The 23,814-nt window shown below is 40.6% G+C and overlaps 3 protein-coding genes across 4 annotated transcripts in view; 1 reads left to right on the forward strand and 2 right to left on the reverse strand.

Moving 5' to 3' along the window:
* Positions 1-23,409, reverse strand: part of LOC117250771 (uncharacterized) — a 35,037-nt gene extending 11,628 nt beyond the window's left edge. Inside the window, exon 1 of the mRNA XM_078163889.1 lies at positions 23,154-23,409. Coding sequence (XP_078020015.1) covers positions 23,154-23,346 — 193 coding nt within the window. The 5' untranslated portion in view covers positions 23,347-23,409. The remainder of the gene's footprint in view (positions 1-23,153) is intronic.
* On the reverse strand, positions 164-6,354 carry LOC117245901 (uncharacterized). The gene is made up of 2 exons (XM_078163895.1): positions 5,964-6,354; positions 164-2,784 (listed from the first exon to the last, which is right to left on the reverse strand). Exons 1-2 carry the CDS (start codon positions 6,091-6,093, stop codon positions 1,454-1,456), a joined length of 1,461 nt encoding a protein of 486 aa, XP_078020021.1. The 5' UTR covers positions 6,094-6,354; the 3' UTR covers positions 164-1,453.
* LOC117266560 (uncharacterized) lies at positions 17,313-21,027 on the forward strand. 2 transcript variants are annotated; one of them, XM_078163894.1, is made up of 11 exons: positions 17,313-17,503; positions 17,589-18,014; positions 18,194-18,362; positions 18,445-18,937; positions 19,024-19,142; positions 19,216-19,323; positions 19,410-19,472; positions 19,561-19,649; positions 19,889-19,994; positions 20,063-20,168; positions 20,244-21,027. In XM_078163894.1, exons 3-11 carry the CDS (start codon positions 18,255-18,257, stop codon positions 20,420-20,422), a joined length of 1,371 nt encoding a protein of 456 aa, XP_078020020.1. In that variant the 5' UTR covers positions 17,313-17,503; positions 17,589-18,014; positions 18,194-18,254; the 3' UTR covers positions 20,423-21,027. The 2 variants fall into 2 exon arrangements, with proteins under 2 accessions (XP_078020020.1, XP_078020019.1); XM_078163893.1 differs by lacking the exons at positions 17,313-17,503; positions 17,589-18,014 and having other exon boundaries at positions 18,054-18,362.
* Positions 23,410-23,814: the final 405 nt, after the last annotated feature.

Genomic DNA, 23,814 nt, shown 5'->3' on the forward strand with positions numbered 1-23,814 from the left:
AAGAGTGCAGCTTCCGGTAGAGATGAGCTCATGGGCTTCAAGATAAAAGTCCAGAAGTGTTACATGGAATTGCGGGCTTACTCAGAAAAACACACTCAAGAGGATAAATGATGAAAATACACTTATTTGAAAGAATGACCTTTATGGAACTGTTCCAGTTGATTTTTAGTTTATTTCATTTGATTTTATATATGCAGAAAAAAAGTAGTTCATGTAGTACACACGCGTTTTATTAAATCGCGTGCGCATTTCATCAAAACGTATGCCTGGCTGTCACTCCCACGAACAGGACAGATTACATCTGTTTACATCAAGAGGCAGACAATATGATGAGACAGTGGAACGTGACTGCTGTGATGACCCCTCCGCTCCACTAGTTGTCCCTGCCTTTAGCTGCTGTTCTTTCTCTTGCAGGACTCCGCAGGGCGGAGGGTCATCAGCCCGGTGAGCAACACCTGGGCCCGGTGTGTGTCTCTGTCAAAAGCTCCCTCCTGCCTGTCTTCAGTCTCTCTCTGGTCTGATCGGAGCATGGGCACGGCTGCTGCTGCTGTTTTCTTCTTTTGTTTGCTCCATACATTTCCACACATCCACACATACTTACACTGCTGACTACTTAAGAGCTACAAATGTGACGTCTTAAGCTTGTGCTGTCATGCCATCTTGTTAAAACAGTGTGACGTTCGCAGCAGTAAAGACTACAGCACGTTTTATAAAACGTGCGTGCAAATTATAAAACACATACGCATTTAAAAAAAAAATAACATATGCATGTCACCTCCTGGTCTCCGTAGGAACATGATGGAGATTTTCAAGACCTAACCATGCTGTCAGACAGCCCTTTACTGATGCAGTTACATGATGCTCTCCTAAAAGCAACCAGACTCCACTGACAGAATCAGTAATTTTACTTCACAGAACACACTGAGTTGCTGGTCTTCAGCTGCCCTTCGATTGGACAGTTAGTTTGTGTTGTTGTGTGACTTTTGGAACCGACCTAACCATGCCTGTTCTCTTGTCTGCTTCTCCAAACTGGGAGAGTAAAGCTGATAACACACAATTCCAAATGAAGGCTGAGTCATGAAGATCGTTCAGCGATGTTTACATTTTTTTTTTTATAAATTCACTAAAATGTCTGAAAAATATTTTCACTTCATTCACATCATTATGGCCTATTTTGTGTAGACTTCTTTTTTTTAAAGATAGGGCTGCATGCCCTGCCCCTGACAAGCAGCAAAAGTCCAGTCACCTCTGGATAACAGGTTTTGACCCAGCTTGGCTGTCAGGGGGGAAATACTCCACCTGGCTGTACAAGACTGATCTTGGTAAATAAGTAAGGAAGTAAATACATACATTTAAAAACATATAAACATAAATGTTTGGATCTGTGTCAGTCATTTGTCTTTTTAAAATCTTATTCCAAATAGAATTTATTTATTTTGACTGAACAGCCACATCACTTTTCTCCTTCATGAATTTTCATGCGTGTATATAAATATCCATTTTGTGTAAATGATTTCCCACATTCAGAGTAGCTAAATGGTTTCTCTCCTGTATGAGAGCTCATGTGTACCTTCAGAAGTGCACTTCGAACATATGTTTTCCCACACTCAGAGCAGCTAAATAGTTTCTCTCCTGTGTGAGTTCTCATGTGTTTCTTCAAATCTCTCCTACAACCAAATCTTTTCCCACACTCAGAGCAGCTAAATAGTTTCTCTCCTGTATGCGATCTCATGTGTCTCTTCAAAACTCCACTGTAACCAAATCTTTTCCCACACTCGGAGCAGCTAAATGGTTTCTCTCCTGTATGAGTTCTCATGTGTACCTTCAGATTTTTACTTTGACCATATGTTTTCCCACACTCAGAACAGCAAAAGGGTTTCTCTCCAGCATGAGTTCTCATGTGTCTCTTCAGATCTCCACTGTAACCAAATCTTTTCCCACACTTGGAGCAGCTAAATAGTTTCTCTCCTGTATGAGTTCTCATGTGTACCTTCAGATTTTCACTTTGACCATATGTTTTCCCACACTCAGAGCAGCTAAATGGTTTCTCTCCTGTATGAGTTCTCATGTGTATCTTCAAACATTCACTTCGACCATATGTTTTCCCACACTCAGAGCAGCTAAATAGTTTCTCTCCTGTGTGAGTTCTCACGTGTCTCTTCAGACCTCCACTGTAACCAAATCTTTTCCCACATTCGGAGCAGCTAAATGGTTTCTCTCCTGTATGAGATCTCATGTGTACCTTCAGATGTTCACTTCGACCATATATTTTCCCACACTCAGAGCAGCTAAATCGTTTCTCACCAACAATCAAATCATTGACAGAGACTTGATCATTTTTCAGAGAGTGTAAACCTGACTGAGGTTCTCTGGTCTCTGTCCAACCAATACTGTCATCAGTCTCTGGTTCGGAAGATGCTCCAGTCCTGTCATCAGTCTCAGGTTGTAAATGTGTATCTGGATCTGAGTTCCTGGCTGGTTCTGCTCCTCCACAGTCCTCTCCCTCTGCTTCTGTTTCCATCTGTTCAGTGTGTCTTTCATGAAGCTGTGAGGACTGAGGTTTCTCTTCATCATCTTCACTCTTCACATGGACAGGAGTGGATGTGAACTTGGTGATATCATCCTCCTCCAGTCCTTGAAGCTGCTCTTCCTCCTGACTGATCCAGAGTTCCTCCTGTTCCTCTTTAATGTGTGGAGGCTCTGGGTCCTCCTGGTCCACACTGGAGCTCCACTCCTGCTGCTCAGGGGGAACCTCTTCTTTAACCACCGACAGCTGCTGGACTTCTGCAGGAAACAGTAAACACACACACACACACACACACAATTGTGAATTGTGTGAGAATAATTGTCCATAGGATGCGACAGTTTGCAGTGAGTCAAGTTTGATTACTGGCAGCCTGAGTAAATAAGATGCTGTTAGTACATCAACTCAAGTACTACTGCAATACAAATTTGTGGTTCTTTAACTTCACTTGAGAATTTCTAAAAAAGTGTATGAGAGTGAGGCAGAGCCAATTAGGACTGGGTATCGCCACTGATTTCCTGAATTAATTCGATTTCAATTCAAGGGGTCTCGATCCAATATCGATTTGACTGGAGATTTTTCAGTTACAAGACCAGTCCCTCCAGGATCTCGCGACAGAAAAACCTTGAATTTGCGGCCAATTTTGTCAAAAATTGTGATAAAATTGCAGCAAATGACAAAAATTACAAGTCAGGAGGAAAAAAAAATTAATACATTTTAAGCTACTGCCTCCAAAAAATAAGTCATGTAATCACTTGCTATAATAATCATACTGAATATTACAAAAACAGCTGCAAATGTTTCAGTTCTCTTGCTTAGTTTTATTTAATTAGTTTCAAAACATGGACTCCGACAATGTTGCAAAACAATTCTGAGAATATTGTAGCCCTCAAACTCCAACTGAGGTGTGTAAGGTTCTGAAAAGGGCTAAAAAAATGTAGAAATATACGCACATGACTTAGTTTGGGTGCTCGGCTGAATGAAAAACTTTAGAAAAAAGAGAGAAAGCCCACATACTCTCTTTATGCTGCAAAAAACTACTAGTTAGACAATGTTGTGAGCGTGTCAGCTCTTCATCAGGTCATCTTACAAGTAATGTGTTTTTCACCCATATATATAGACACCCACTGGTGACGTCATAAATCCTGGGTGGTCATTCACAAAAATATTTACACACATTATACTTAGGCTCTTGTAAACGTGCACAATTGATCAATGATGATAACTATATCAAAAATATATTAGGCAACATCAGGTTAAAATATAATACATATATCACATCAGGTGTTAACAATTATCAACTACAGAAAATGATAAATGGGGAAGTCCTCATTCATGCCTTTGGGGGACAGGGTGTCCAATGTAAAAATCCAAAAGAATTCTTGTTGTAACAACAGTCTGTTTGTGTCTCCTCCACGTCTCGGACGTTTTACGTGTTCGATTCCTTGGTATGTGAGAGATGCCATGTTGTGTTTGCCTGCAGAAAATGCATAGCCACTGGACTGATTGCGTATGCTGCATCTGTGTTCTGCGATGCATGTTTTTAATGCTCGATTAGTTTTCCCCACATATCCCAAACCACACAGACATTTAAGCAAGTATACTACATTAGTAGTGGCGCACGTGATAATGCCTTTAATGTCAAAACGCTTCCCTGTGAGGGGATGTGTAAAAGTGTGGCTCTTCGTGGTGAAGTTATACTGCGCGCAACTTGCACATTTGTAATTTCCATCTGGAACACATCTGAAAAAAGTTTCTTGTCTTTGGGGGAGAAGATCTGATTTTACAACAATTTGTCTGATGTTAGGGGGGTGTTTGTATACCACTCTGGGCATGTCTTTGAATGTTGTGGATAACTTTGGATCACTGCTCAGGAGATACCAATGTTAAGTTCTGAAAAGAGCTAACCCATGGAAAGCAGCTGGCCCTGACAACATCCCCGGCCGTGTCCTGCGGGTCTTCTCTTCAGAGCTGGCTGAGGTCTTTACAGACATTTTCAATCTGTCCCTCTCCCAGTCATCTGTGCCTACATGCTTAAAGTTCACCACAATAGTGCCCATCCCCAAGAAAAACAGTATAACCTGTCTGAATGACTATTGCCCCATCGTACTCACCTCAATTGTAGTGAAGTGTTTTGAAAGAATAGTCGTGTCACACATCAAACAGGTCATTCCAAATACACTGGACCCACTGCAATTTGCATATCGCCAGAACCGTTCCACTGACGACACCGTTAATGCAGCCATTCACACAGTCCTTTCACACCTCCAACACAAAAACACTTATGCTCGAATGATCTTTATAGATTACAGTTCAGCTTTCATCACAATCATCACAGACAGGCTGGCTGACAAGCTCTACAGAGGAAACTACACTCATGCTCTGAACAGCTAAAGGAGCTAAACATTGTGAAGTTTATGGACCGGAGGAAAACGCCTAACACCGATTTATTTTAAAAAGTTTCTGAACAACTGTTAGCTTCCTCTTCAGGTCAACCAGAAGTAGTTCAATACGTACTGAATTAAAAAGGACACAGTGCCGCCTATCGAGGCGGAGTCAGACGTACTTGGTCGGAAATTGATTTTCTCTTCTGCATGTATACCCAGACAAGACGAGAAGTCCGACTTGACTGATTAGCCGAGCTAGCTTAGTTCGGTGGACAGGGTGAAAACCTTCAAACTCCTTGGCACATCAGCGAAGATCTCACCTGGACTCACAACACACAACACACAACAGATCGTCAAGAAGGCTCAACAGAGACTCTTCTTCTTCTTGAGGAAGCTGAGGAAATTTGGACTACCCTCCAAACTCCTCGGCAACTTTTAGGTAGGTCCTAAAAGGTCTGGTGGGGGGTCTCTTCGCCGTGACTACGAGACCCCGCCAACCAGTTCCAGATAATTGAGCTGGAGCCTCATTTAGGAACGGGTACCTCGGTGTCCGCTCCACCTTACGCCATTATACATGTGGAGTTGGGCTGTGAGTGCGTCGCACATATGTCTTTTTGACGGTATAACGCAGACGATCAGCCCACTGCTTTAAAACGTCCTCACTCGAGACCACCCATCATCAGTTTATGACACAACATCAAGAAGGAAGCCCTGTTGTAATGGAAATGCAAATCCCTGCTGTGCTGGGCTGATGGTCCAAACCAAGCCAAATCAAGCCAGCTCATGTCTGTCACAAAGGTATATAAGTGGCTGGAATCAAACACTACACAAACAAGCCACAGTGCCCTGCTAGTGCTGTTTGCTGTGTATGATGAGAACCAAAGAAGAAGAAGAGAGAGTTCGTCTCTTCTCTACAGAAGACACCGACAGAGTCTGACTTTTTATTTCTATCCAATTAAGACACAAAAATGACTTGACTCAACTTGCTTGACACTTGAAGGTTAAAACTTGAGACTTGCTTAAGACTAGCAAATGTGTGACTTGACAGATACCTGACTGAGGCTCTCTGGTCTCTGTCCAATCATCACTGTCATAAGTCTCAGGTTGTAAATGTGTATCTGGATCTGAGTTCCTGGCTGGTTCTGCTCCTCCACAGTCCTCTCCTTCTGCTTCTGTTTCCATCTGTTCAGTGTGTCTTTGATGAAGCTGTGAGGACTGAGGTTTCTCTTCATCATCTTCACTCTTCACAGGGACAGGAGTGGATGTGAACTTGGTGATATCATCCTCCTCCAGCCCTTGAAGCTGCTCTCCCTCCTGACTGATCCAGAGTTCCTCCTGTTCCTCTTTAATGTGTGGAGGCTCTGGGTCCTCCTGGTCCACACTGGAGCTCCACTCCTGCTGCTCAGGGGGAACCTCTTCTTTAACCACCAACAGCTGCTGGACGTCTGCAGGAAACACACACACACACACACACACAGACACACACACACACAGATGTTACAGACATCAAACTTCAGACTACAGACTTCTACAGATCTCTGAGCATCAAACAGCTTCACAGTGTTCACTCAGCTGTGTCAAGGCCAAAACACACCTGTGCTGAACAACAGAAGACCCCCTGCCCCTCCCTTGTTAACCCCTCACTCACGGTTAATGCACTTAAATCGAGCGCCCTGCAGAGCAGCATCCACGTCTCCCTGTGACCTGCATTCATGGACAGCCAGGTAAAGATAGTGTTTGCCCTCAGTCTTGGTTTTGTTTGTTACTGTTGTGAGATTAAACTATTAAAGCATCTCATACAGCCAGCCTAATTTAGGCAATAACCCACCATTTACCAAGTTTAAATAAACCAAGTTTAACAATAAGTAAGCTCGTCTGGCATAACATCACACCATCTCCCTCCAACTCTCTGGCTGATTCTGGTTCACCAACTTCCTGCTGTGTTCAGAGACAGACGCTGAATTGCTTTCCCACTTCCACATATCTTTAAAAAACAAAACTCAACTCAAAATAGTGTTGAGATCTCCCACAATGCGACTCTGATAATTCATTTAAATAAATATAAAATGCAGTTTGGTGCCAAGAGCACAGAGAGGGAGAGGAGCTGAAAGCTGCAGCTGCTGCAGGAGTCTGTTCTCTGGGATCTTTTAAGAATATCTAAAGCTTATTTAGGGGATAATCTGAAGTATATGGACGTGAGTATTTAATAAAGAAAGAGCAGTTTGCTCATATATACAAACAGTATTGTTTACTAATTCTTGGGCGGTGGGTTGAAGCTTAAAAAACATGAATTTAATTGTATTTCTGAACCAACAGGAAATAAAGAATTTAGCTGCATCCCAGGTTAAATTAAAGGGTTCTGATGGGAAAGTAACATCAAGAGAAAGTATAAAATAAGCCCTGCATTTAAGGCCTGAAGAAAAGACCCATGTTTGTAGGAAGGTGAATTTGATGTAAACAAACCAAACTACCCCCATAAGACTCTTTTCTCTTCAGCTCTCTGTTAACTTGTACTTTACTTGAGTATTTCTATTTCCTGCTACTTTATACTTCTACTCTACAACATCTCAGAGGTTCATATTGTACATTCATACTACACTACATTTGTTAAACAGCTGGAGTAACTTTGCTGATTCATATTAACAATACAAAATATGACAAGAGAATGAACAATGATAATCCAATCCGTGTATCATTCATTCATTCTTTTTTTCAAAATAAAACCAAATATGAATAAACAAAATAATGACTTGTTTTTTCAATATGTGTTTCCAGAACCAAAATGAAAAAACTGATAACGACTCAATCCGTGTATGGCTCATTCTTTCATTATTCCGTTTCAAAACAAAATCAAAAAAAAAAAAAAAAAAAAATTAAATCCGTTTTTCCATTTTTCTGTTTTGAAACAAAAACCAAAAACACAAATACAGATAAACAAGAAAACGGCGTTTTCTGTTTTGGAAATGAAAATGGAAAAATGCCGTTTTTTGTTTTTTTGCAGATTAATTTTTTCATTTATTGTTTTGGACAAAAAGTAGAACTTGGGTGACATCAGAGGTGGAAGTAACTTCAAAATAAAAGACAGGAAGATAAGATTGCCTGTAAAACTTACCAATATCCTATACAACTTTTCCATGTATCTTTTATTTCCACTTACACCTGATGTTTTGCGCATTTTGAAAAGCTGCCTGCCATTGCTGTGAGGAATTTTTTATTCATAAAAATAGAAATAAAATGTTATGATTGCAAATTTTATGGCGACAGTAAAACTTGTTGTTCAACCATAACGTTGCTGTTCAGAGACTAATAAGGGAAATCGTCATGCATGTTGTTCCCATGAAGGATTCCTTCAAAGGTTGTGTTTTAATATTCATTCGCCGAATTGTTTGCAAAAAAGTAATCGAGGATATAATAAATTATTGTGTTTGTGTGTTGTTACTGTTAATACTGGGTTTCTCCATAACGCATTGTTGCATCGGTGAAGTTTCAAACTGATGTTTGTCCTTTTCATGAGCAGATAGCAGTAGGCCTATGGATTTATTTGCTGTCAATGAAAGCCTGGTTTTCTCTTAGTTTCTTTTGGATTATACAGACCTGCAATTCTTCAGGTTATTGATATGGACAATTCAAATTATATGCAGCATATATTTACTTGTATTCTTTTATATTGTTGTATCACATAGGCCTATGCATTGTTGGCAGAGATGGGCGGCATTTTAATTACATGTATTTAAAATGTTGTATCACCTACTATGACAATAGAAATGTCATAGAAAAATACATCCTGTGCCTTTTTTCAAAATCTGATTAATCGAATAAAATAATCAATGATTAATCCATTATTTTTTAAAAATATATAAGTTAGTGGCAACCCTAACTGTATGCAACACATCTGATATTATACATATATATATGATATGTATATATAATATTATACATATTATTTTAACCTGTTAGTGTTTCTTGCAATGTCCCTCACAAATAAACTAATAAATACATGAATATAAACACCTTAGCTACTATTGAACATTTGAATGTGATGAGGAACCTTTAATGTTCATATGAAGGCAAGTGAAGGAGCTGCTATGTTACGTTCTAATAACCTTTCCTATTTTAATTTAAACTTTTTTATGTCAACCTCCCAATGAGGTGCAGTTTCCTCATCGCTGCCCTTTGCATTGAGGCCCTCCAGACTGGACTGCTATGGACGGAGTGTAGGGTGGTCCATTTGTATATGGACAAAGTGGACCTGTACTGGGATAACATAGTCTTGCAACACTGAGCCTCGACAAATATCCACTTCATGAAAACTGGGATTAAAAAGTACAACTATGTTATCACTTATGACCTGGATGTGATTGCAAGTCCATAAAACCAAGCAACTGTATTGATGTATGTGTTGTATTTGTTTAAATAGTCCTATAGAATGATGCTAGCAGCATCGTCACCCTTACGTTCCTCAGTTTGTTTATACTTCGAATATAATCTGATGATCCAAACTGAATAATATTGAAGTGGCACAGTAATGACAGATTCAAAATGTAGTGCGTACCAGTTAAAGTTACTAGTATTAAGGTCAGGCTTGTGTTGACCACAACATGCGTGAAGTGGGGACCACAAGCAGTTTGATAACAAATCTTTAATAAATCTTTACTTTTCAATGAACACAAGAAAAAAACCTCCTGTTTTGTCCTGGCTGGAATTAAAAATGAAACGGTCAGGAGACTCTCGCTGTGCTCAGCGGTGCCGGGGACGTGTCCATCGGGAGGTTTGGAATGGTGATTCTCAGGAGCAGCACATACTGCGCGGAGGCCTCATCTTTATCCTGCCTGAGCCATGACGACTCTTTGGGTACCTCACGATTCCATTCAATTTCGATTCTTGGGGTCACAATTCAATTCAAAATCGATTCTTGATTCAGTACATAGGGGTGTTTAATTTCTACTCCGGTCTGCTGTGCACGAAGAGAGACAGTGTGGAAAATTATGGCATGAAAGCAGAGTACAGTATGTACAAAATTATGTTATTTTTCTATTTGAAAAAGTCAAATCAACTGATTGCAATAATCAAACATACAAAGGCAAACTTAAGACAAAAGGTAACATTTATTCATGCTTAACTTGCACAAATGAAAACTGAATTCTCAGTGACTTCAAGAATAATAGATTCAAGTTATCAAAAAATAAATTAAAAGTGCTGCTTAGGGTTGGGCATCGAGAATGGAATCGTGAGGTACCCAAAGATTCACATCCCTAGTCGTCATGGCTCAGGCAGGATGAAGATGAGGTCTCCGCACAGTATGTGCTGCTCCTAAGAATCACCGGTCCAAACCTCCCGATGGACACGTCCCCGGCAACGCTGAGCACAGCGAGTCTTCTGACCGTTTCATTTTTAATTCCAGCCAGGACAAAACAGGAGTTTTTTTTTCTTGTGTTCATTGAAAAGTAAAGATTTGTTACTTCTTATTTGATCTGCTGGTAAAAAGGACAAACATCAGCTTGACACTTCACTGGTGCAACAATGCGTTATGGAGAAAACAACACACAAACACAATAATTTATTATATCCTCGATTACTTTATTGCAAACAATTCGGCGAATGAATATTAAAACAACCTTTGAGAGAATCCCTATACGTCTTTCATGGGAACAATATGCATGACGATTTCCCCTATTAGTCTCTGAACAACAACGTTATGGTTGAACAACAAGTTTTACTGTCGCCATAAAATTTGCAATCATAAAATTTGCGATCATAAAATTTTATTTCTATTTTTATTAATAAAAAGATCCTCACAGCGATGGCAGGCAGCTTTTCAAAATGCGCAAAACATCAGGTGTAAGTGGAAATAAAAGATACATGGGAAAGTTGTATAGGATATTTATAAGTTTGATAGGCAATCTTATCTTCCTGTCTTTTATTTTGAAGTTACTTCTGCCTCTGATGTCACCGCAGTTCTACTTTTTGTCCAAAACAATAAATGAAAAAATGAATCTGCAAAAAACCAAAGTCGGGTTTTTCCATTTTTATTTCCAAAACAGAAAAACGCTGTTTTTTTTGTTTATCTGTATTTGTGTTTTTCGTTTTTTGTTTCAAAACAGAAAAATGGATTTAATTTTTTGTTTTTTTGATTTTGTTTTGAAATGGAATAATGAAAGAACGAACCATGCACGGATTCGACTCGTTTTCCGATTTCCTGTTTAAATGGAAAATGGAAAAAACAGATAACGGGCCGGATTCCAGCCTTTCATACACTTTCAATATTTTCGTCTCTCCGGAAGCCAAATTTTTTCTTTTGCAAGCACTGGTTTCTTGTTGGACCAGTCAGAGTGACAACTACATCCGGTTCATGGAAGCTAACGCTTTGGCTAACAACTGCTGCGTGTGGAGGCTGCAAATTTGGAGAAATTGTTCAATATGAGGTAAGTTGTGCTAAGGTAACAATACGTGCCAGCTTACTGTTTGCTTCTACAGCTGACATATTGGAATAGACTTCATGTGGCGAGTAATTTTTACGTTATTTGAAGATTTATGTTTGTCGCGACTCACGAATTTGCCACATTCAGCCATAACGGCAGCATAGAAATAATGCTGTATTTCGGTGGATTTCAGCACTCACATGCATTTGCTTTGGGAAATGCCACTCTAGTTAATTTCTATAAACATCATAAAAGTAGCATGCTGGGATATAAATGCATTGTTTGTACTTTTCCACAACACAGAACAAAATGAATGCATCAATGTTCTATGGGAAGCGACCAGGTGGACTTCAAACCAGGGTTCCATCAGTCGAAAGTGATGACAGCTGTCTTGACAGTGGGGATAGTGATGAAGACTACACTCCTACACCACATCGGCACTATCCACTAAGCTACCGACACCCCTATTGCTGCCGGTTTCATCACCTGGTCAGGAGTGTAGTCTGTACGCAGCATGCACAGACCCCATGCACAGAGGCACCACCTCTCTGCAGCGGTCGCGGCCTCGATCCCGGCCTGTGTCATTCCCCCATTCTCTATTTCCCCACTTCATGCTGTCCTAAAGCAACAGGCCAAATAGATAATCTTATAAAAAACAGCAGTAATAATGCTATAATTTCGTGTAGAGTTTTAGCTTTTTGCGGCTTACACATGGCCATATGTTTGTGAATGTAACCATGTGTACAAGATGTGTATATAATATAAAAATGCACTCTTAATACAGTGATTTCTTTTTTCTACACCAGGTGATGAAAACAGCAGTAGTACTGACAACAGGAGAAGCAGTGATGAAGACTCTGATGGAAATCACGATGCTCTTCCTAGCACCAGTGTTCTAAGTGAAAAGCTTGAGCTCTGTTTCACATTGGATTATAATAGTTGGTGTTATAGTCAGGACATTGAAAATAATTGTGTGGCATCAATAAATTCTACATACCTGAGACGGGAAAATGTGTTTTAATATTATTTTTTCATTTTTATTTTTGACCATTTTTTTCCATTTATGTCTGTTGTTGCTAATTTGTATCATATCTAAATGTATATCTATTCTATGTATACATCTATAACAATCTCCACTTAATTTAACATCAGCTTGAAAGCAAAAGCACATATAATTTTTTTTTAATATATAATTGTAAATACATTCAGGCATCAAGGGGATAAAGGGACTGTTTCATTTATTGGTTTATTTTGTCAGGACAGTGCATATTAATGAACAGTACATACATGAGGTAATGTAAATATGCCAGAGTTAGCATGCATGCTAAATTTCATCCGCAGTCCCCAAACAATAAACATAAAAAATGGTCAGCACATTACAATACAAAAGACCAATGTAAACAGTGTACATGTACAAACATGCATAAATACCTACAAGTTCATGTACACATACACACACATATAAATAACTACACACATACAAAAGACAAGCCAGATTAAGAATGCTCACAGGTTTGATTGTCTAGGATCCAATTTTTAAGTTACATGTTAAAAGACCCAAAAGATGGAAACTCTGTCATCTTGACGGGTAACTTGTTCCAGTTTAAACTTCCCTGAACTGACAGAACATTCTGAGCGAAGGTTGATCGTCTAAACTGCACCTCACAAACCCCTCTGGTAGCAGCCCTTGTCCCAATGCCCCTGTCGGGCTTTCTTTTTATGAATGAATTCTACCAGAGGTGGCGCGCATAGTCCATGTAGAACTTTGTAGATGACACATGCCTGTTTAAAAAGCTTAAAATGATCAAAACTAAAAAAATCATACTTTTTTAAGATGTTGCAGTGATGGTGTGAGTGTGGGTTTTTATCAAATACCTTAAATGCTCTCTTGCATAATTGTTCAATGGGTTTGAGTGTTGTCACACCTGTGAAAGACCAGTTTGTGAAGCAGTAGTTGATGTGAGATAAAATCATACAGTACAGGTACGTCCTAGTGGCACCGACTGTCAGAAAGGGTCTGATTTCTTTAAAATTTTGTAGATTAAAATTGAAGGTGTTAGAGACCTTCTTGATATGAGATTTAAAAGTGAGGGTCGAGTCCAGTGTCTTGACCTCAACTATCATGTGAGTGTAGTCAACAACTGGGGGTGCTGTCAGATATGGGTAAAATATGGATAAAATTAATTTTCACCCATTTAGAAATTAGATATTTAAAATCTGATTACACAAGTGTGTTTACCATCCCCTTAAAGTCCACAGTGTACTCTCAATTCAGTATTTAGGCTACAACTTCCAAATCTAGGAAAAACACTTATACTTTTTAAAAACTACAATTCCCTGGGACTTAATACATATCAGCAACATAGCTGTAGTTCAAAAGCTAACGGTTCTAAATAGGGTTGTAAAAAGATATATCTACACAATATATCTAATATCTAGCAAAGCCGAACTAGTAAACACACTGCACCTAGATGAACTATGTTAAGAAAAAGTAAAGATGTCGGCTAATTTTTGATATTTTAGCTAATACGCTAGAAAATGCGTTTTTGGGACGGTAGGTTTGTTTGCGGCTTGCTGTAAAATAGGGTTGTAAAAAGATAGATCTACTGAATGTATCTAATATCTAGTAAAGCCGAACTAGTAATGACACTGCACCTAAATGAACTATGTTAAGAAAAAAGCAAGGATGTTGGCTAATTTTAGATATTTTAGATAGCACTCTAGAAACGGCGTTTTTTGGGACGGTAGGTTTTTTGCGGCTAGTTGTAAAATAGAGTCGTACTGAATATATCAAATGTCGAGTAAAGCCGAACTAGTAATGACACTGCACCTAGATGAAATATGTGAAGAAAAAGTAAGGATGATGGTTAATTTCAGATAATTTAGCTAGTACTGTAGAAACGGCGTTTTTGGGACTGAATATTTGAATAGACCTATATCAAATATCTAGTACAGCCGAACTCCCATGTCATTATCATGATTATTATTGGTGGGAAATTATAACAGACGAATATATTTGCTGTTTTAATATCAAGAACACTTTTGTGTTTTTGTGTGTATACAGGACATTGTTGAATCAGGGAATTCGTGTGTCCACCACAATGGATCCTAATTGACTTTACACTGGCATTGTTTCCATGGTACCAGCACATAATTTCAACCCATTATGTGCTGCCACCACGGAATGCAGTGTTAAGAGGTCATGGTCATTTCACGTATTTCTGTGAGACCAAGTTGAACAGAGTAGATCTAAGTGCAAGCAGAGGCTATTTGAGTGTGAGGGCAGGGTTTGAGGGAAAATACTACAAAATCTGAAGGTGAAATCTATAAATAGCAGTTGAGAATGGAGCGCTCCTACGCAAAGTTCAAAAGTTCCTCCGCAGATGTCTTTATACAAGTGCCTCGAGCCTCCTTTATTTATTTATGTTTTGCCTTTATTCACCGATGTAATGTTTTTGTCCCGATATTTTGTAATATCTTTGTATATTTCTTCAATAATAATAATAATAATGATAATAATAATTAAAAAAATAATAATAATTGGCTTCTGGGTCACGCAATGTGCGAGAGATGAAAATATTGAAAGTGTATAAAAGACCCAAATCTCGGCCCTTTATCCATTATTTTCCGAATCGGAAAACGAGTCGTTACCCGTTTTCTCATTTTGGCTCTGGAAACAAATATTGAAAAAACAAGTCATTATTTTGTTTTCTCATATTTGGTTGTATATTGAAAAACGAATGAACGAATAATAACAGAAGCTGACGGCACCACAAAAGCTAACGGCACCAGAGAAGCTAACGACACTAGAGCAGCTAACGGCACCAGAGAAGCTAACGTCACCAGAGAAGCTAACGACACCACAGAAGCTAACGACACTAGAGAAGCTAACAGCACCAGAGAAGCTAACAGCACCAGAGAAGCTAACGACACTAGAGAAGCTAACGGTGTGACGGATTAACTGGTGTTGAATCAACTGGTGAGACAGATGTGTTGTGGGCGTGGCCTTTGAGAAACCCACAGTGGAAAAACGAGGAAATAAACATTGAACTCCTAACCTGTCGATCGCATTCATTCATGTTTACAGCCAGTCATCCTGTTACTCATTCTGCTATGTGACGGTGCCTTTTCAAACACCACGATAGGAGTGGTTTGCTGGACATCCACAGAGAATTCGAAGCCAAGCAAGCACGATCCACAGTTGTCCTGTGGCACACACGTCTATGAACGCTTCAAAATAAGAAAATCTAAATGCATCCAAAATACCAGCAAAGTGGGGCATCACACATCGTAGCTACATGATATACTGCCAGCAATACCAACGTTATGTCATGTCCCTAATCATGTCTGTCCACCTACATGTGCGTATCACAAGTTAATCTGAGCGCGTCACACATTACCACTCTGTTCGTGCGAACACTCCAGTATGGCATTTAACACTCCAGACTCTGTGTGTGTATCACTCACAGGCTGTATAAAAGCATCATCAGTCCTCAGAAACACTTGACATCAGATAAATAATGATATGGTGCACACATAGTTCCATCAACAGGAAAACTCTGCAAACACCGTTTGCAGTACTGTGAACAGCAGGCATTAACACAGTCACTGACGCTGTCAGTCCCAATTCATGAACACCGCAATACTAAGATACAGATCAGTGCAAATGTCAATGAATCCTGTAGGAAATGCTCAGTTGTCAGTCCTGTAGTTTGTATCATCTGATGTCAAGTCGATGTGCAGTCTGGAAATGAAAGTCTGAGATATTCACATCCAACTCGAGCGCAGCGCGGCGATTGCCGTGAGCTGTGGCAAATTGTGATCCACTCAGATTAACTGGTGATACAACATGTGTAGGCTACATTCCAACAATCATGCTGCATAATGACAGCCGCTGACAATTCACTCAGTCATCACAACGATAGTCTACACTATTCAGTGCAGACATGATAACTCAATATGCAACAAGAATGAAATAAATAAATAAATAAATAAATAACAAAAGTCAATGGGATAATCACACACAGGTGTAGGTGATTATACTCAGGTGTAGATAACTCCAATCATCAGGGGGTAGTCTTTAAAAGGATGGTTAACAAGTCACAACTTTGTGGGTTTGTTTGTGAGGAGTTTGAACAGTGAGCTGAAAGACAGAAAAAGACAGTGTGCAAGAAAGAGTAAGTGGTGATTGTGAGTGGTGGTTGTAAGTGGTGATTGTGAGTGGTGACTGTGAGTGGTGACTGTGAGTGGGGCTTGTGAGTGGTGATTGTGAGTGGTGATTTAGTGGTGATTGTGACAGTGAAGTGTGCTTTGTGTTTTAAAGAGAGTGGGATTGTAGGTTTGTGTGTTGTGTGCTAGTGTGTTGTGTCAGTGAGGGTAGGAGTAGTGAGGATAGGAGTAGTGAGGGTAGGAGTAGCCAAGGTAGGAGTAGTGAGGGTAGGAGTAGGTAGGGAGGAGTAGGAAAGGTAGGGACAGAAACATGGACCCAAAAATAATGAAAGAGGTGCTGGAGTTGAAACTCCATAATCGGTATCCTGAGGGGTCAACCAGCTGAGACAGATTTGTCATCAGGAGGAAAGCTGACACCTTCAGGATAAAGGGTAAGGATGCATGTCACATGGACTTAAGAACACAATAATTATCTGCTATGACGAAACTCCAAGTAATCTAATGTGATGACATTTAAACACCAGATGGAGACCTCTACTACATCTGTCGGCGAAAGCAGAACAAGGCCGAGCACCTCGCCAAAGTGGTCTCCACTGCTGAAGAAGCAAGCAACCTCTTTGTGGAGTTTCACGCCAGTGACTTGGGTGGGCACTGTGGGGTGGAAAAAACCCACAGTGCCATCATTGCCCATTATTATTGGCCTGGCATGGAGGATGACATTCGCAAGTGGGTGAGTTGGTATTGTCATAAAATTGAGGTGGAATACACGTTCAGGATCAAAAGTAGAACAGAGGAGTGTAAGGTAGTTATGTGTGTATGCCTTATATTGTGATACTGTATGTGTATGTGCAAAGGCCAACCATGTCAGTCTAAATCATTAACAGTCATTTAAACAAATATTTGTCCCAATGTTACAATCTTTGTCTGTTCAGATTGCTCAGTGTCCCCAGTGCCAGGCCAGGAGGGCTACCATCAAGGAAAAGTGGGAGTACAATCCAATAGAGGTAAATTACATATGACATGCAGTCAAATCTGTCAATCATATCAGTAGTGATACTGCAATACTCATGATTGTTTCTTCCTCCCCAGGTAACCGAGCCTCTCGAGCTGGTTGGAATGGACTTGGTGGGTAAGCTCAATGTAACAGATGGTGGCAACCAGTACATATGTGTCATGGTTGATTATTTCACCAAATGGGCAGAAGCATACCCACTAAAAAGCAAAACAGCAGACGAGGTGACAAATTGTATTCTTGATTTCTTTTACAAATTTGGTGCACCCAAAAGGCTGCTAACAGACCAAGGCTCAGAATTTCACAACAAGGTATAGTGATTATGCAATATGAATCACCAACATGTAACTTTTGCTGTGCTGGCTCAGCTCATGTTCATTTGAATGTCATTTCAAGGTCAACTATGGTCTGTGTGAGAGACTGGGCATCAAGAGGAGCCTGTGCTCCCTGTATCATCCACAGACCAATGGCCTTGTGGAAAAGCTGAATGGCACAATACAGAGGTATAGTTTTGTTGTCAGAACTTGAACTTGAGCCCTTAATAGCCTAGCACTTATATCCTGTTTCAGTCTGAACAGGTAATCATCAATGGCACCATCTGGAAATGGGTTGCTGTATCATACACGACAACCCAAAGTATCTTCTGCCTCCTCATGCATGTACCTGAATACTGCATTTTAAGGTCCCTGAACAAACTGGTGGCTGAGCACCCCAACTGTTGGGACCAGTATCTCCAGCCAACAATGTTTGTCCTGAGGACCAAAAAGCAGCTGACTACTCAATACAGCCCGTACTACCTGATGTTTGGGAGGGAGGCCAGGTATCCCTCAGAGGTCCCAGATGAGTATGACGTAAGACTGCTATTGTTCTACTCTGGAGTTTGAATTTGGGTCATCTGTGTCCCCTACAATGTCACTGATTTCTTCCTGGCAGGTGACCGAAGAGATGGTCTGCAGCCTCATTAAGACAGAGGAGATCTGCCAGGGACTCAGAGATCAGGTCCCAGTCTACAATAAGGTAAAGGCCAATATCGAGGCCAAACAGCAAAAGGTCCGCAAGAGGAAGGAGGACAGAGGTCAGGCAGACCATTTTAAAGTGGGGGACCTTGTTCTAAAGAGAAATGCATGGCAGACCATGAGAAAAGGGGACAAACTGGAGGCCAGCTTGGTGGGACCTTACAAAATATTAAAGCTGGAGGAGAAGACCGCTCACCTGGTGTCAGAGAGGGGGACACAGTCAAAAGTCAACATTGACCACTTGACTCATTACTTCCAGCCAGAGGAGAGGATCCCTGCCAAAATCAGGAAATTGATTGATCCTACTCCTCTGGCTGGAAGTAATGAGTCAAGTCACACATCAGTCACACCCCCAGCAAGGCAACCCACAAGCTGTGAAGCCCAAGGACCTCCACTCAGTGCAGATATTTGTAAGTACACTGATAGAGTACACCCCAAATTATGCAAGTCATGAATAACTGCCATAACAATGTTTTATTCTTTTTTTGTGTTACAGTAATCAGAGACGTATGGGCAGGAAGGTGCCGAACCACACTCTGGTCAAGGCTGGGGCCATATAAATTGTATATGGAAGACCTCCTGTACCTGGCCCCAGGAAAGGAATTGGAGAGTCAGGTAGCCTACTTCAAAGAACAATTATTTGACTGATGTGCGTCTTTACAGATTGATCACATAATTGTTTTCATAGATCATTAACGCATATCTCACAATGGTTGGGAGGAAGAGTGGTGCGGTCATTATAGACAGCTATGCAATGACCGCAGTGTGGCAGGGCAAACAGAGAGGCTTGAAACGGGTGAGTAGGATTAATGTCTTATGCCTTTGCAATCCAGTGAGTTTTTCTCAGTTGGATATGTATGGTATATTTGATTTCTGTTGTAGTTGGCCCTTGATCATGATGTGGCTGCAGGAGCAGTCTGTCATGAAGGACACTGGACACTCATTGTGAGTATTCCTAAATGTTAACAGATGTGGACACAATAATGACACTTATGTTTGAGGGGTTGCTAATATTTGTTTTGCATTTCCATAGATCATGTACCTGAAGGAGATGAGGTCCTTATACCTTGATCCGTTCGGTGCCACTCAGCAACAGATTGACAGGTGTAAACATGTAACAAGGTGAATCAGCTGTAATTTGTGCATTAGACATGTATGTATGTATTCATGCATGTTGGATAACCTTGGGGGAGCAACAGGCGAATTACATTTCCCTTATGACTGTACTGTTTCACTAGACTGGCATAAGCTTGTCCTTTTTGAGGGCCCTTGACACGTTTCAAGTGGTCTTAAATTTAGAATCCTCTTACCTGGGCTTATGTTACACTTTCCTGACTGTGGTTAATCTGTGTTCTGTGTAGGGCACTGGTTCGCCAGAAGTGTCCTGCTATCGGGAGGTGGACATGTGCTACATTGGCCCATCCTAGACAGCAGGACACAACATCATGTGGGGTGTTTGTGTGCAAGGTAATGACTCAGTGATCTCTGTGCCTGTCATTTAAGTGTCATTCAAATTGTACTCATGAGACTTTTAGCTTGCAGAGCAGATTTTGTTGGCCCAGCAGATTGACTATGCAGTGGACCAGGAGGGTGTGGCCATGCTAAGGATGGACATGGCTAAAGCTTTGCTGGCAAATACAGGTACAAAGGACTCTTCCAGGTTTACTTGTTTGTGTCTGTAATGGCAACTGGACTATATGTATGCCTGTGTTGTAGATGACCTATCCCAGCTGTGTCGGGCTTGTGGGGAGGAAAGCTCTGGGGCTGAGATGGACGAGTGGGTAAGGAGATCAATTCTTGTCCCAGCCAACGTCGGTTGGACGCCTTGGATGCACCTTGGATGGGTTACCTCACGGTCACTGGGTGAATACTCAGTCACACACAGCTATTGTTAATGTGTAGTTTACTTTACTTAACCTGCATGTCTTGCACTTCAGCGGTCACTGGAGCAGCTGAGGGAACATGGGAACACAGACGACCACAGCTAATATTTAAATCTAGTATCTGACAGACATTGCCATACAATTCTGAGCATTATCATGATTTCTCATTAACTGTTAAATTGTACAACCTCCTGGGATGACTGATTACCTGACACACTGCTTGGATGGTTTCTGAGGTCTCTTTTCTCTTTTTTTAGATTGAATGCACCACCTGCTGTCTGTGGTACCATTCACAGTGTGTTGGACAGCCTTCACCAGAACAGGACTGGCTTTGCACTGCCTGCGCCACATGAATCGGCACTGCGGTTTCTACTTTTTTTTTTTTCGTTTTTCTCCCCGTTAATGTTTTTTTGTTGTTGTTTGTTTTGTGAGTTTTTCCTCATCTGCTGTGAGGGTCCAAAGGACAGAGGGATGCTGTATGCTGTAAAGCTCTGTGAGGCAAACTGTGATTTGTGATATTGGGCTTTATGTGTAAAATTGATTATTCTGTACACAGCATTTGTCAAATTCCTTACATGTGTATTCGTTCTTGGCCAATAAAGATGATTTCTAAAGATCATTGTTGTTGCATTTGCTTCTTTTATGGTGATGGGTGAGTTTGGCTGTGTGACACTGCTTGCATTTCATATTTGGACTTGAATTTGGCCACTGTGTTGGTAACGTGTAATTTGGCCACGTTGTGATCTGAATGGGTTGTTGACACTTCTGTTGTAAAGCATTTTGGCTACAGTATGCCTTAATTTGGTCATGGTTGCAATCAAAAACTCTCTATCTCTATCTTTACCTGTGTCTATCTATCTTTCTATATCTATATGGCCTATATATACTGGCTGGTGACCGTGCTCTCAATGTGACTGTAGATGGCATCAGTGGGAAGGATGGCAGGGACATGACTTTCAGCAGTTCCACTCGGGCATTAGTAGGGTTGCCACCTTGGATTTGTGAAAACAAGGGACACTCGACAAAATGTTTGAGGCGGAGGGCTCGGCCATTATTACCAAGATGAACATGAAATTCGGACATAGGAGACCAGATTTGCCATCATTCCATGTCCTTCTATGTGCCTGTATTTTATATTAATTTTTATATCAATGAAGAAAACAAATCCTGTTACTAAATTCTTACATTTTTACATGTATCTCACCATAGCAAGTTGGAAGTTGACATATTCTGCCATTTATGAAGAGGGGAGACTCTCTGGAATCTGGCAATATAAGAACCATGATGCTGGGACATTCTGTCACTTCACAGCTGTCCAAAACATGTGGTTTGTGCCAGGCGGACATGATTGCCAGCATTTTATCATTATTGCAAGAAATTCCATTGACTCATTCACAAGTCAAAAATGTGTTTTATCTGAAAGAAACATGCAATATTTACATCCAAGATAACAGAAAAATAGTCAACCAAGTGCAATGATGTCCTCCAAGATAATATTTGCCACTTTGATTGCATTAACAAAAAAATTGGGCATTAGGGGGGCACGTGTCCCCCTCAATGTATATGGCGACTACTGCCCTGTCATGCATGCATAATTAGGCTGCAGTTGTCTGGGTGCGCAAAGGTGAAGTGGCTGGTCTTGTCATACAAAGTTTGATGGAGTGTCAACTGGACAATATGGAGATATTTGCATCTTGAAAGCTGGACTACAAATGTGGATAGGCAGGGAGAAACACACGCAAGCCTAAGACGTGGTAAGATACGATATTCCTCACTATATGAAGTGACTGATAACAAGATCTGTATAATGGGTTGTAAAGAAATTCGTCAGGATTTTATTTGGTGGACAATTAATCTGGATTTATAGCATGATGGGATGACAGCACAATGATGTATGTGGTATCACTGGAAAGCTCTGTTCCTGCGCTTTCATGTGATATGCGTGGCATTTCTGTGCGATGCTGCATTCGCGAGTAATCCATCCAACAGTAATGTGTGTGCAAAGCTGTATGAAAGCTCTGTTATACATCATTTTAGTGCAACTTTATCATTTTTTTCGCTGTGAAAACATTCGGAAAGCTATGATTCCGCTATTTCACGTGATATTCGTGGCTTCTCGCTATGACGCACGGTCGCGGAGAAAAACCACAGAGAAAAACAGGTGTGAATTTGGACGCACTATGCGTCGTTCTGGATGGACTCCTTGGCCTGCTGCTGCTGCATTTTCCCCAAAAAACGGGACAAATTGTGTCCCGGGAGAGATTTTTTTTTCCCCGGGACAGCTGATGAAAAAAGAGAACAATTCTGGGAAAAACGGGACGGGTGGCAACTCTAGGCATTAGTTTCATTTAGTAATGTAATAGCGATGGTTTGTTTCCACATGGTTTTGTCGGGAACATGACAGATGTCCAGCGAACAGTTCCCATCGTCATGATTCAGACGGAACCGGCAAACGTGTGCGTTAGGACGGCAAAGCGATCATGACATGTATTTCCTGGTTGTTTACACGGGGCATACGCAACGGGTCCACACAGGCCACGCCCACACCACATCTGTCTCTCTCACCAGTTGATTCAACACCAGTTAATCCGTCACACCGGCACCAGAGAAGCTAACGGCACCAGAGAAGCTAACGACACCAGAGAAGCTAACGTGTCTTTAAATCGTCGACAGACTGAATATTTATTGAACAAAGCTGCAGTTATATCATTAATAATGAACTTGTAATGTTTAATGAACAAACCTGCTCTGTGTAACCGAAGCTGGGGGTTGAAAACAGCGTCCAGTAGTTTCTGTTGTCGCTCGTTCTCCTCTTTTGATCGACAAAGTTCCTCCTCGTACTCTGCTATCGTTCTTTCAAACAGCCCAAATATCTCTTCAGCAGCCGCAGTTAGTCGCTGCTTCACCAACGCTCTCAGCATTTGGACTTTAGACATGTTCACACTTTAAAAACACAACAAAGACACTCTGCTAACACACGTTTCCATCAGACGCCATCTTGTTCAGAGTCACGTTAGCGACAGTAAAGAGTGCAGCTTCCGGTAGAGATGAGCTCATGGGCTTCAAAATAAAAGTGCAGAAGTGTTGGAATTGTGGGCTTATTCAGAAAAACATGCAGGAGGATAAATGATAAAAATACACTTATTCGAAAGGATGACTTTTATTGAACGGTTTCCAGATGATTTTTAGTTTAGTTCATTTGATTTCACATATGCAATTTTTCAAAAAAGTAGTACATGAGCAACAGAAACATGATGGAGAGATGCAAAAAATCCTTGGAGTGACTTTATCGAGGCACTTTCCAGTGTATACACTAATCCATTAGTTAACTCAGTAAAATATTACAAAAAAAGAGAAAGACAATGATAAAATCCACACAGACCATGTACACAAGGACACAAAAT

This window comes from Epinephelus lanceolatus, chromosome 22 (assembly GCF_041903045.1).
Source record: "Epinephelus lanceolatus isolate andai-2023 chromosome 22, ASM4190304v1, whole genome shotgun sequence".
Lineage (NCBI taxonomy): Eukaryota > Metazoa > Chordata > Actinopteri > Perciformes > Serranidae > Epinephelus > Epinephelus lanceolatus.

Excerpts from the sequence above, each read along its gene's own strand:
- LOC117266560 (XM_078163893.1), top strand. The coding sequence starts at position 18,165 with ATGCATGTACCTGAATACTGCATTTTAAGGTCCCTGAACAAACTGGTG. Across the intron at positions 18,363-18,444 it reads AGGTCCCAGATGAGTATGAC|GTGACCGAAGAGATGGTCTG; the intron begins GTAAGACTGCTA and ends TCTTCCTGGCAG. Across the intron at positions 18,938-19,023 it reads TCCACTCAGTGCAGATATTT|TAATCAGAGACGTATGGGCA; the intron begins GTAAGTACACTG and ends TTTGTGTTACAG.
- LOC117245901 (XM_078163895.1), bottom strand. The coding sequence starts at position 6,093 with ATGGAAACAGAAGCAGAAGGAGAGGACTGTGGAGGAGCAGAACCAGCC. Across the intron at positions 2,785-5,963 it reads GACCAGAGAGCCTCAGTCAG|AAGTCCAGCAGCTGTCGGTG; the intron begins GTATCTGTCAAG and ends TGTTTCCTGCAG.